Source organism: Cheilinus undulatus, linkage group 6, assembly GCF_018320785.1.
Source record: "Cheilinus undulatus linkage group 6, ASM1832078v1, whole genome shotgun sequence".
Taxonomy (NCBI): Eukaryota; Metazoa; Chordata; class Actinopteri; order Labriformes; family Labridae; genus Cheilinus; species Cheilinus undulatus.
The window spans coordinates 3,707,167-3,719,998 of record NC_054870.1 but is presented as its reverse complement, the minus strand read 5'-3'; the positions used below and the strand labels follow the sequence as shown (position 1 = coordinate 3,719,998).

The 12,832-nt window shown below is 39.9% G+C and overlaps 1 protein-coding gene across 3 annotated transcripts in view; it reads left to right on the top strand.

The window, feature by feature from the left end:
- piezo1 (piezo-type mechanosensitive ion channel component 1) overlaps window positions 1-12,832 on the top strand; it is a 127,895-nt gene that overhangs the window by 60,474 nt on the left and 54,589 nt on the right. For 2 of the 3 annotated variants that reach the window (XM_041789293.1, XM_041789291.1), the window contains exons 5-12: window positions 290-518; window positions 1,047-1,260; window positions 5,192-5,363; window positions 5,731-5,790; window positions 9,642-9,714; window positions 10,046-10,149; window positions 10,273-10,352; window positions 10,560-10,740. In XM_041789293.1, coding sequence (XP_041645227.1) covers window positions 290-518; window positions 1,047-1,260; window positions 5,192-5,363; window positions 5,731-5,790; window positions 9,642-9,714; window positions 10,046-10,149; window positions 10,273-10,352; window positions 10,560-10,740 — 1,113 coding nt within the window. The remainder of the gene's footprint in view (window positions 1-289; window positions 519-1,046; window positions 1,261-5,191; window positions 5,364-5,730; window positions 5,791-9,641; window positions 9,715-10,045; window positions 10,150-10,272; window positions 10,353-10,559; window positions 10,741-12,832) is intronic. The other variant, XM_041789292.1, reaches the window with a different exon arrangement.

Below are 12,832 nucleotides of genomic sequence, written 5' to 3'. Positions count from 1 at the left end.
TCTATGGGAGGTTTACCAGATGGATGTGAAACACATCCATCTGGCGTGTCGTGTAAAATAGGAATCTATTGGCATGGAATTAAAATATAAAAAGAATGCAATAGTATAACTGTTACAGTTCTAAATTTTTAAAGGTAACATAACCTACGACAGTTCTGTGGGACACTGGTGTTTATTTATAGGCGCTGCATTAGCTGTAAGTCTGAAAACCTCCACATTTATCATTGAATGTGTGACCTGACTCCGTTCTGACTAACTGGAACTTTTTTTCATCTGCTTCCAAATGTAGCTAGAAGATGATACAACAGAAAACACTACAGATGATGAGGAGGATCATGAAGAGGAGGAGGCATCAGAGGATGAAGATGAGGAGGAGAGGTCATTACCTGGGGACCTGGATGAGGAAGTTTCCACCGCCACCAAAGCGAAGCAGCTGGCTGAGCGTCTGAAGGCCACGGCGCTGAAAGTTCTGCGGGACCTGGGGAGGATCCTGGCCATCAGCCTGTTGGCGTTGGCTGGTAGGAACTGTGTAACAACAATACTTTCCCAGGGTCCACGTTAAAATACAACAGTGAGAGCAAAGCAAAGCGGTTATTTCACACCTCAGTTTGAACATTTACAGTGATCATTGAAAAAAGAGACACTGGATTTTTTAATAATTGCATCACTGCAATAACAGTCATTGCACTGAACATGCTGCTGCAGGAGCTTTCACTTTTTAATAGATACTGTGTTGGAAAGAAACCTTCACCCTGCTTTCACTGTGAATTCTAAGATAAGCTTGACAAATATTATGGCTATTCTTGGTTGGTTTAGACCAAGTGATATTTGTCTTTGGTTGTATTTAAAACAGATAACAGGTTCTTTCCCGGTCCCTTTAATAGGCAAAACATGCACAACAGTTTCAGTAACACAGTCCAACAGCACTTAACTCCAGTGATTGCTCTCATATGATGCCAACATTCATAGATCCAGCTCTAATATGGTAATCAGTCCATGCATTTCAGACATTACCCCCTCACATCTACTCTTTTCTTCATTCCCAGGGATCACGCTGCCCTCTGCCTTCTCAGCCATCTACTTCCTGCTTTTCATCGGGGTGTGCACATGGTGGGCATGCCACCTTCCCATCAGTCACCTGGGTTTCAATGCACTTTGTGTGATGGTGGGCTTCTTCACATCAGGGCACATGCTTTGTTTGTACTTGTACCAGAGTCTGCTGGCCCAGGCCCTGTTCCCCCCACAGACCCTGTGGGCCAGGTAAGAGTGATGGACACTGTGCATGAAACAGTTCAATATTTTTAGTTGGCTTTGTTTTAGTGGTGGAAATGATGGCAAGTTAGTCCAAGTTTGCCTTCCCTCTGCAAATCCACTGTAACTGGCTCTATACAGTAGTTATCAGCAGGGAGGACAGATGTCAAGACTTTAGCACTGTTTTTTTGCAAACAAATCAAAGTCAAATCGCTGTCTCTGCATGCAAAAAAGGCAAGTAGGCAAGCAAGACAAATGGAAAATTGACTACTAGAATAATGAAGGCAATGCAAGCTTTATGCAGCTAAAAACAAAGGAGATGTTTGATTTGTCCTCTGCTTTGTGTGCCAAAGATTCTTTGGTTCTGACAAAGCAGAATAAAAGTCTAAGATGTACCCTCCTGATTTTGGCTGCTCTGTCCTTAAATCAAGAATGATCAGACGTCTTCGATCTGTTATTTTGTGACTTCGTCAGCGTAAATGTCTTAAGGATGCTTTGAGGGATTTTCTTCAAACTGCACAAATGACCACTGACCAAAAGGTAAAGTCATGCATATTGGAGGTCACAGGTTAAAATGCTACGGCCTCAGATATTATGAGCACAATGTTTCATGAATGCATAAAGGGAAAAACTGGACTGATTAGGTTTTGGTGGTCAAAGGTCATTGCCACCTTGCATACACTGCTCATAAAAATAAAGGGAACACTTAGATAACATCCCAGATCTGGATGAATGAAATATTCCAGTTGAAAATCTTTATTCATTACATAGTCGAACAGCTGGGGACAAAATAACATAAGAACGATCAATGGAAACCAGAATTATTAACCCATGGAGGGCTGGAGTCAGAGTCATACTCTAAATAAAAGTGCAAAAATCAGATCACAGCCTGATCCAACTTCTGTGAAATTCCTCCTGATGAGACGACGGATGGTCTCCTGAGAGATCTCCTCCCAGACCTGGATCAGGGCATCAGTCAGCTCATGGACACAGTGTTAATTTTGGCAGCTATTTTTAATTTTAGTTTCAGTCTTTAAAATGAAATTCATTTTAGTTTTAGTCACATTTTAGTAATTTCTTCCCCTTTTAGTTTTAGTCCAGTTTTAGTTGACAAAAATGCAAAATATTTTAGTCTAGTTTTAGTCCATAAAAAGTCCTCACATTTTAGTTTTTACTTTTAGTCCAAACATTTATTTTCTTGCCTAAATCTGGTACCAAATCATGGTAGTGTGTTCTCTGCACCCTGCCAATCCTTGGGTCCCTGCTTTTTACAGCTGAGAGGCAGAATAGATACAGATGCATTGCATTTTGACAGATTCACCACAGTGGAGAAATATCACAGATTTTGAACGTCCAACGAAAACTACATTATATTTTAGTCTAGTTTTAGTCATTCTGACAAAAACTAGGCTTAGTTTTTGTCAGTTTTAGTCATCACAGATCTGTTTTTGTTAGTTTTAGTCTAGCTTTTGTCATGAAAGAAAGGTGTCAACAAAATTAACACTGCCTGGACAGTCTGTGGTGCGACGTGGTGGCGGTGGATGGAACAAGATATGATGTCCCAGAGGTGTTCGATCGGATTCAGGTCTGGGGAATGGGCAGGCCAGTCCATAGCATCAATGCCTTCATCATGCAGAAACTACTGGCACACTCCAGCCACATGAGGCCGAGCACTGAGGAAACCCAGCATGTGGGTAAAATCCTAATGGTAGTCAGGCCACCTCTGCGCAGCCGTCCAAGGATATGCCTCAGCCAAACCAATCATACTGGAGGATGTTGCAGGCAGCAGAACATTCTCCACGGCGTCTCCGGACTCTCTCATGTCTGCCACATGTGCTCAGTGTGAACCTGATTTCATCTGTGAAGAGCACAGGGCGCCAATGGTGAATCTGCCAATTCTTGTGTTCTGTGGCAGATGCCATTCGGGCTGCAAGGTGCTGGGCTGTCAGCACAGGCCCTACATGTGGACATCGGGTCCTCATACCACCCTCATGGAGTCTGTTTCTGACAGCTTGAGCAGAAACGTGTCAATAGTGGCCTGCTGGAGGTTATTTTGAAGGTTCTGGCAGTGCTCCTCTTGTTCCTCCTTGCACAAAGGAGCAGATAGTGGTCCTGCTGCCCTCCTACGGTCCCCTCCACGTCTCCTGGTATCTCCTCTGTGCTCTTGAGAGTGTGCCAGGAGACACAGCAAATCTTTTTGCCACGAATGCATGCAACATCCTTGACAAGCTGCACTACCTGAGCATCTTCTGTGGGTTGCAGATACCGCCTCATGCTACCGCTAGTGGACTGGAAAAATGCAAAAGTAACCAAAAATCAGCCAGAAAGGTTGAGGAGAGGGAAATAATCTGTGCAGAACCATTCCTTTATAGGGATTGTTTTGCTAATTGCCTCTCCTTTCCACCTGCTGTGTGCCCCACAACAGAAGGTGAAACTGATTCACCGTCAGTGCTTCCTTACTGGACAGGTTGGAATCTTGGAAATGTGATTGACTTGGAGTTACATTGTGATGATCATGTGTTCCATTTATGTTTTTGAGCAGTGTACAAAGCATGCATCTGCACCATTAAGGTTAAAAATCTACACCAGGGATGTCAGACTCAATCACAGCAGGGGCCGAATTCTGATTTTGGGTCTAACCTGAGGGCCTAACTGGGCCAAAATTTCCCATAAACTGTCAACCTCATCTTAACTGGTAATGAATTATAGGGGGAAAAATATAACATTGATGATAAATGATTTTTAGATTTTAAAAAAGTCAGAAGTTAAAATCATAATCTTTAACAGTTAAAGTACTAAAAAAATCAAAATTATGAGTTTTAAATGTCAAAATATTTGATAAAATTCAAAAACAGGGGTTTAAAGGTCAAAAGATAAGATAAAAAATGTTAAAATTTTTAATCTCAAAAGTCAAAATTTGGGATTAAAAGTTATATTTAGGGGTTGAAATGTAAATATATGAGAAAAAATGCTAAATCAAGAGCTTAGAAGGTGAAAATGTGAGATAAAATTCAAAATCAAGAGTTTTAAAGGTTAAAATATAAGATAAAGTTCTAAATAATGAGTTTTCAATGTCAAAATATGACATAAAATTAAAAATATTGAGTTCTTAAGGTCCAAAGATGAGCTTAAATTAAGATTTTAAATAGAAAAGGTTAATATTTGCAATTAAAATTTGCAGTGAGGAGTTGAAAATGTCAAAGTGTAAGATATTTAATTTAATGAGTGGTAAACAAAAAAATATGACTTAAAAAAATAAAACTGTGAATCTAAATTGTCAAAATATGAGATAAAAGTTAAAATTATGATTTGAAAAGGTCAAAATATGATTTAAAAAAAGTCTAAACCATTACTGCAAATTAGAAAATACAAAAGGAAAACACGTTTTTTTTTCCCCACATTCCTGAATGTCTATAAATTTATTTTCGTTCTTTACTATTTCTAATTCTTATGTCTGAACAAGGATATTTTCAATCTTCAAGGTCAAGTTCACATTTTTATAATGGAGGAAATCTGCAGACGTCATACTGGTGGGCCAGTTATAATAAAAATATGATCTCATCTGGTGGGCTGGGTATAACTGTGCCACTGGCCGGATTTGGCCCCCGGGCCTTGAGTTTGACACCCCTGATCTACACCGTTTCCACTACCACAGGATCCACCCACCTTCTTCTTCTTCACCCAACACTGAACTTTTACTGTTTCAGTAATCGTTTACCTCACAGAGACATGTCGCTGCCAGGTCTTAGTTGTTTTTTTTCCACCTATTTTTGAACAGAACGTTATTCTTCAGTGTGACTGCTCAGTGAGAATGCCAGCTGTTACTGCATTAAGACCTTCTACGAATCAATAACCAGTGTTACTGCATTAAGACCTTCTACGAATCAATAACCAGTGGTTTCCTGTTGTTTCTCCTTCTCTTCTTCTGTGATCCTGCCAGACTGTTTGGTCTGAAGGACATCATCATACCAGGAAACTGTTCTGCACCCTATGACCTCAACCTTAACACTGATCATGATTGGCCGGTTTATGTCAACCCAGGAATACTGTTCCTCCTCTACATTACCATAGCAACCGTTCTTAAAACAGGATGCCATGGACCGCCAAACCAGGTAGATTCGTCTCTATATCGACTTTCAAGTATCCACAGCAGATCAAAACATTTATAATAATAAGAAAGTTTACTGGAATGTTTGTGGAGATTTTGTTGGAGGAAGTTGAAAATGTTAATGGTCAACTCCTGAGTCTTTCAATCTTATTCACGAATGAATATCTTTGCATGTGATGGTTCCTGCCTCGGCACTTTCTTGATCTGTTAGTTTTTAAAGTAGGGAGGCAGAGGAGGACAAAATCATTTACAGTGAAAACCCGTCTGCTGAGGATTCTGCAACCATTCAAACCTTTTCAGTATAACTGAGTATTTAAAAAAAAAAAAAAGACGTACTTTATGTGTAACTTCCACTATGATTTTGTGTTCAGCAGACTGAGGAGAAGCAAGAGGAGGAGAAAAGTGGTGTCTTAAAGGAGGAGGATGTGCAGGTAAGAATAGGAATCAACCAAAGGTTTACCCGGAAGATAATAATATGATAATCACAATTTGTTTACACCACATTCCAAATTATTATGCAAATTGGATTTTAGTGTCATAAACATTCTTTTTGTTTTTTTGTTTTTTCAATGAAACTCATGGATGGTATTGTGTCTCAGGGTGCTTTGGATCACTGAAATCAATCTCAGACACCTGTGATAACTAGTTTGCCAGGTGGAAAGGAAAACTACTTAAAAAGGACGTTCCACATTATTAATCAGGCCACAGGTTTCAGCAGTATGGGAAAAAAAGGATCTCTACTGCTGAAAAGCCTCAGTGTAATGCCTTGGACAAGGAATGAAAACATCAGATATTTCATGAAAACTTAAGCGTGATCATCGTACTGTGAAGAAGTTTGTGGCTGATTCAGAGCACAGATGGGTTCCTGCAGATAAAGGCATAATGAGGAAGGTTTCTGACAGACAAATTCATCAGATTAAGAGAGCAGATGCTAAAATGCCATTACAAAGCAGTAAACAGGTATTTGAAGCTGCTGGTGCCACTGGAGTTCCACCAACCTCAAGGTGTAGGATCCTCCAGAGGCTTGCAGTCGTGTATAAACCTACTATTCAGCCGCCCCTAACCAATGCTCACAAGCAGAAACAGTTGCAGTGGGCCCAGAAATACATGAAGACTCATTTTCAAACGGTCTTGTTTGTGGATGGCCACCATGTCCCAACAAGGCTGCGACGTCAACAAGGAGATGGCAGAGTCATGTTTTGGGCCAGAATCATTGGGAGAGAGCTGGTAGACCCCTTTAGGGTCCCTGAAGGTGTGAAAATGACCTCGGCAAAGTATGTAGAGTTTCTGACTGACCACTTTCTGCCATGGTACAAAAAGAAGAACAGTGCCTTCTTGTAGCAAAATTACCTTTATGCATGACAATGCTCCATCTCATGCTGCAAAGAATCCCTCTGTGTCATTGGCTGCTATGGACATAAAAGGAGAGAAACTCATGGTGTGGCCCCCATCCTCCCCTGACCTCAACCCTACTGAAAACCTTTGGAGCATCCTCAAGCTAAAGATCTATGAGGGTGGGAGGCAGTTCACATCAAAACAGCAGCTCTAGGAGGATATTCTGACATCTTACAATGAAATTCAACCAAAAACTCACAAGTTCAATGGATGCAAGAATAGTGAAGGTGACATCAAAGAAGGGCTCCTATGTTAACATGGAACTTGGCCTGTTAAGATGTTTTTGATTGAAATAGCGTTGATTCCTGTCATTTGCATCAACTATTTAGGAAAATCAGAGAAAAATATCATTTGCATAATAATTTGGAATGCGGTTTACAAATACCCTTTGTGATCAGTTGCTTCTTAATAACTCCCAGTAGGGCCCTGCTGGAGGATCAGTGGTTAGGCTTGTAGGGAGTTAGGAAATAACCGATCTAAGGTGGGGCCTGGCCATTTAAGGGTTTTGAAACACTCAGTAAGTATTTGTATAATTTAGAGTAAGCTCTAAAACTCACAGGTAGCCAGTGATGGGTGTGATGTGGTCACTTTTCTTGCAGTGTGTTAAAGGTGAGCAGCAACCTCCAGGGTTAAAAGATGAAGCAAATATGGAATTGTGTTCACTTCAGGCTCATGAGGCACTGGAAGACACACACATGTTAAAATGTTGATTTTACAGAAAAAAGTATTTTGGTCTGAATAGTTCCGTTTTTTATGGCCACGTCCTGATGGTTTTTTTCATGGCTCATCTGATTTAGTTTTAAAAATGGTAAGATATGCTAAATTAGGTTGATATAGTTTAGGCTTGTTTAGGCTCATATAACTGCATGTTAGCACATTGAAGCTCTTTCTCAGGAGGCTGAAGACCTGCCTAAGCTCTTCCTCTTTGTCCGTTTCTATGCTGACTGAGAGTTTGAGATGTTTTTATCAATATGGCGACTGCTGCTGATTGGCTTTGAAGTGGCTGACATCACTCAGAACTTGTCCAATACTTTTTAAAGTCTACAGCTTCTCAATGAATTAGAATATCATCAAAGAGTTGATTTATTTCAGTGGTTCAATACAAAAAGGTGAACTCATACAGTCATGGACAAAAGTATCGGCGCCCCTGAAATGTTTCCAGAAAATACACCATTTCTTCCAGAAATTGCTGCATTTACAAATGTTTTTGGTATACACATGTTTCTTTTCTCTATGTGCATTGTAAAAACACACAAAAAATCAGAAGAAAAAAGACAAAATTGACATAATTTTACACAAAACTCAAAAAATGGGCCAGACAAAATTAATGCCCCCCTCAACTTAATATTTGGTTGCACACCCTTGGGAAAAAATAACTGAAACCAATCACTTCCTATAACCATCAACAAGCTTCTTACACCTCTCAACTAGAATTTTGGACCACTCTTCTTTTGCAAACTGCTCCAGGTCTCTCAGATTTGAAGGGTGACTTCTTGCAACAGCAGTTTTGAGATCTCTCCATAGGAGTTCAATGGGATTTAGATCTGGACCTACTTCAGAACTCTCCAGCTTTGTCTCCAACCATTTCTTGGTGCTTTTTGAGGTATGTTTGAGGTCATTGTCCTGCTGGAACACCCATGACCTCTGACACAGACCCAGCTTTCTGACACTAGGCCCTACATTGCGGCCCAAAGTCTTTTGATAGTCTCCAGATTTCATGATTCCTTGCACACAGTCAAGGCACCCAGTGCCAGAGGCAGCAAAACAACCCCAAAACATCTTTGACCCTCCACCATGTCTGACTGTTGGTACTGTGTTCTTTTCTTTGTAGGCTTCATTCTGTTTTCTGTAAACAGTAGAATGACGTGCTTTTCCAAAAAGCTCTACCTTAGTCTCATCTGTCCACAAAATGTTCTCCCAGAAGGATTGAAGCTTGCTCAGGTACATTTTTGCAAACTCCAGTCTGGCTTTTTTATGTCTCTTTGTCAGCAGTGGGGTTCTCCTCGGTCTCCTGCTTTAGTGCTTCATCTCATTCAGATGACCACGTATGGTCCGAGCTGACACTTTTGCACCCTGAGTCTGCAGGACAGCCTGGATTTGTGTGGAAGTTGACTGAGGATGTTTATGGATGTTTACGTCCAGGGAGATTAGCCACAGTTCCATGGGTTATAAACTTCTTGATTATATTACGCACAGTGGACAAAGGACTTTCAAGATCTCTGGAGATGATCTTGTAACCTTGAGATAGTTCATATTTTTCTACAGTTTTGCTTCTCAAGTCCTCAGACAATTCTGGGCTCTTCTTTCTCTTCTCCATGCTTGGTGTGACACACACAGGCACACAACACAAAGGTTGAGTCAACTTTTAGACATTCTAACTGGCTTCAGGTGTGATTTCTAGATTGTCAGCACCTGTTACTGCCACAGGTGAGTTTAAATGAGCATCACATGCTTGAAATTAAATGATCTACCCACAGCTTTAAAAGGGTTACAGTCATTTTGTCTGGCCCATTTTTTGAGTTTTGTGTAAAATGATGTCAATTTTGGCTTTTTCTTCTGATTTTTTGTGTTGTTCCAATGCACATAAAGGAAATCAAAATGCGTATACCAAAAACATTTGTAACTGCAACAATTTCCAATACTTTGGTCCATGACTGTACATTATATAGATTCATCACAAACAGACTGATGCATTTCAAGTGTTTATTTATTTTAATTTGGATGATTATGGCTTATAGCTAATGAAAACCCTGAGATGCACCTGAGCATCGTAAAAGGCTTTGGATGTTTCGCATACTTAGGCAGAAATAAGTGATTATAAATACAGTAGTCAAATGTCTGTGTCAGTTAAATTTCTGTTTCTTAAAGTTGTGTTTGGTTCTTTAAGATCACGCTGCTGTCTCTGGGACCAGAGAGGGGGGGAGAAACATCAGCTGCAGAGGAGAGCCAGCAAGACCTGGGTATGAAACACCTGAATTTCCTTCCTCTGTCTTTAATCAAAAGATTGTCTCTCTTCTTTATAACTGTAAAAAGGCAGAATTAACAAGAGCAGTAGATGTTTCAGGATTTAGGTTTAAAGAAAAAAATCCCATCAATGTTTTGCCCATGGTTTCATCGACATGTGACTGCAAGAGCTGGGGATCAAACCCCTGACCTCCTGACTGCCTGAGGACCGACTACCTACGGGGCCACAGTCTCTCGGAGTGTATTGATTAGTGTGACCTTATTCAGACTATTTGAACCATCCATCCCTCCATTCATCTAATACTGCGTTGTGTTTATTTCTGGCAGGTGATGGTGCTCCCACTAATGGCCAGCAGAGTGAAAGTCCATTATTCCTGCTGGGAAAGGTGGTCATGCAGCAGAGCTACGTCTGTGCTCTGATAGCCATGATGGTAATTCCTAAAATAAAACACATATTATATATTTATACAATGTTAGAAGACAAACACAGTACAGTTTACTTCCAGCCAAACCTTTAATATGCACAGGTAAACTTTTGTTTTCACGTTGCTCAGGTGTGGAGTATTACCTATCACAGCTGGCTGACGTTTGTGCTGTTGCTATGGGCCTGTCTCATCTGGATTCTACGTGCCAGGTATCTTTCACTGGAGGAACCAATCAGGAGTCTGACGATCAATGTCATCATCTTCAGATGTGACCTTTATATCTGATGTTATGTGTCTTTATTTTCAAAGTGATTCAAACTTGATTGATTAGTTTTGTATACAGTTCACAATGACTAGACTTAAACTGAGGTGTTCCAGGGTTTGACCTGAACTCTCCTCACTGTCTTGTTATGCAGACGGCATGCGGCCACGCTGTGCTCCCCGTTTATCCTGCTCTACGGCCTGGCTCTGTGCTGCCTGCAGTACGTCTGGGGTATGGAGCTTCAGCCTGAACTGCCCACCACTGTGGGAACCATGAGTCTCAGTCAGCTGGGACTGGACCGACCCCAGTACCCTTGTCTGAGACTAGGAGCCATGGTAAGACAGAAGCATCCCATGATGGTCATTCTTTATTTCAGGAATATTGAGATTTGATGATACATGTGTTGTCAAACAATGAATGGAACGAAGAGATTTTTCGTGAAAAATCTTATAAGAATGATATGAGTGAAGTTGGCCTTTATTCTAGGAAATTACAAATGTAGTCTCATTTTCAATGTACAGTACCGTGCATAAGTTTTAGGCATGTTTGGGCTGAAGTTTGAGGCTGAAGTAAGGCGTGTAATGGCGAGTATGCCCACCTGAGGGCCCCATTGGGCAGGAAGGAGGATTGACACAAACCAGGTCATGCTCTGGATGTCTTTGTATATTACCAAGGGCATGGGAAAATAATCTGATGAAAACAAAACAAAAACCACAGCTTTAGGGCAAAGTTATGGGTAGATGTGGCGCTTAAACATAGCCTAGGATACTGTTGACATAGGGCGGGTAGGAGGGCTGCCACAACCCCCTGGTTGTCGTGTGTATGTTCTAAGCACCTGAACACTGTTGGTGGTTGCTGGGTGTATTACAAGGCGTGCAAAGAACAGGACAAAAGAAATGCTGTTAAGTTCGACCTCGGCTGCTGAGCGACACTCAAACAAGTCAAATGTGTAGACACTGACTCTGGCCGCCCTCCCTCCTCTCATCAGCCCAGGGTTGTGGAACATCAGGACCTGTGAAGAGCCGTTAGTGCTCTACATGCCTAAAACTTCTGCACAGTACTGTATATTTAAAACAAAGTGATAATTTTAGATTTATTATTGAACATTTTCTTAGTTTACATCAAAAATAATTAAAATAGACTTTTAATGTTTATGGATCGTTAAATGGACTAAAGTTGTCTGCTTGTAATTCATGATTTGTTATTTGATGATATAGATGTGCTAAATTTAGAAAAAAACAACAGTAACATAATTGTGCACGGGTAAATCAGCATCTCTTTTTCTGCATCTTCTTCATCTCTCTTTCTGGTCTCATCCATTTCGCTCTTCCTGAATCTGTTTTTCCCTCTCTTCCTTTACAATCCCATCACAACTTCATCAGATGTCTGTTTAGAATCTGGTTCTTTTTACATTTTCTTCCTGGTTAAAGGAATTTTTACTTTCTGCTCAAACTTTGCTTAGGTCATTGTGAATATTGTTGGGTCTTCCTTTACTAATGATGTAACCAAGTAGATTTAATAGGTTAAATAGTTTGGCATTTTTCGATAGTTTTTTTTTTTTAATTTTGTTTTCATTTTCTTTTTTCAATTTCAGTTTATTTTTAGTTAGTTTTGACTGCTGGTTTGTTAGTTTAGTTTTTATTTTGCAAAAATGCTTCATTTCAGTTTAGTTTTCATTACTTTTATCGTTAGTTTTAGTTTTTTCGGATACATGTCGGGGCTGAGTGAGCGTATTTCATTTTTTAAAACATATTTAAACAGACTACTCTTCACTTTGCATTTTATTTACTTAATGATGATGCTTAAATACAACTCCAGTTATAAAACTACCACTATGTGAAGTCTTAACCAGTCAGAGCAGACAGGTTTACACTCCCCAGTCTCTGGTGTACGTGCCAGTCAGCATGGTTGTGTCAAAGACTAAAACTAAGGATATTTTGTCTCCATTTTTATTTTATTTTTGTTTTTTAAGCGCCCTGTACAGTTTTAGTTAGTTTTCGTTTTTTTGGAAAAGCTTAGTTTTGATTTAGTTTCAGTTAACTAAAATGATTTTTGAATTTTAGTTATTTAATTACTTTTTAGTTAACTATAACAACCTCACTAGATGCGACCCACTTTAACAGCAAAACTCAGACATGATTATTGATCCAGATTCTGAGAATTAGAAGCATTAAAATCTGACCCAAACTCATGGATAGAGGTTTCCTCTTACCATATAACCTCAAGTTTTTAACTAACATTCCCTTTCTCATCATTTTTCTTTTATTCATGCAAAGTTTTAAAGTTTACTTTGGGAACAATATTTTTATCTTTTTTTTTTTAAGATTTATTTTTGAGCATTTTTGTGCCTTTATTAGATAGAGGAGGACAGTGGATAGAGTTGGAAACAGGGTCAAGAGTAGGAGAGAGACATGCGGTAGGGGGCCT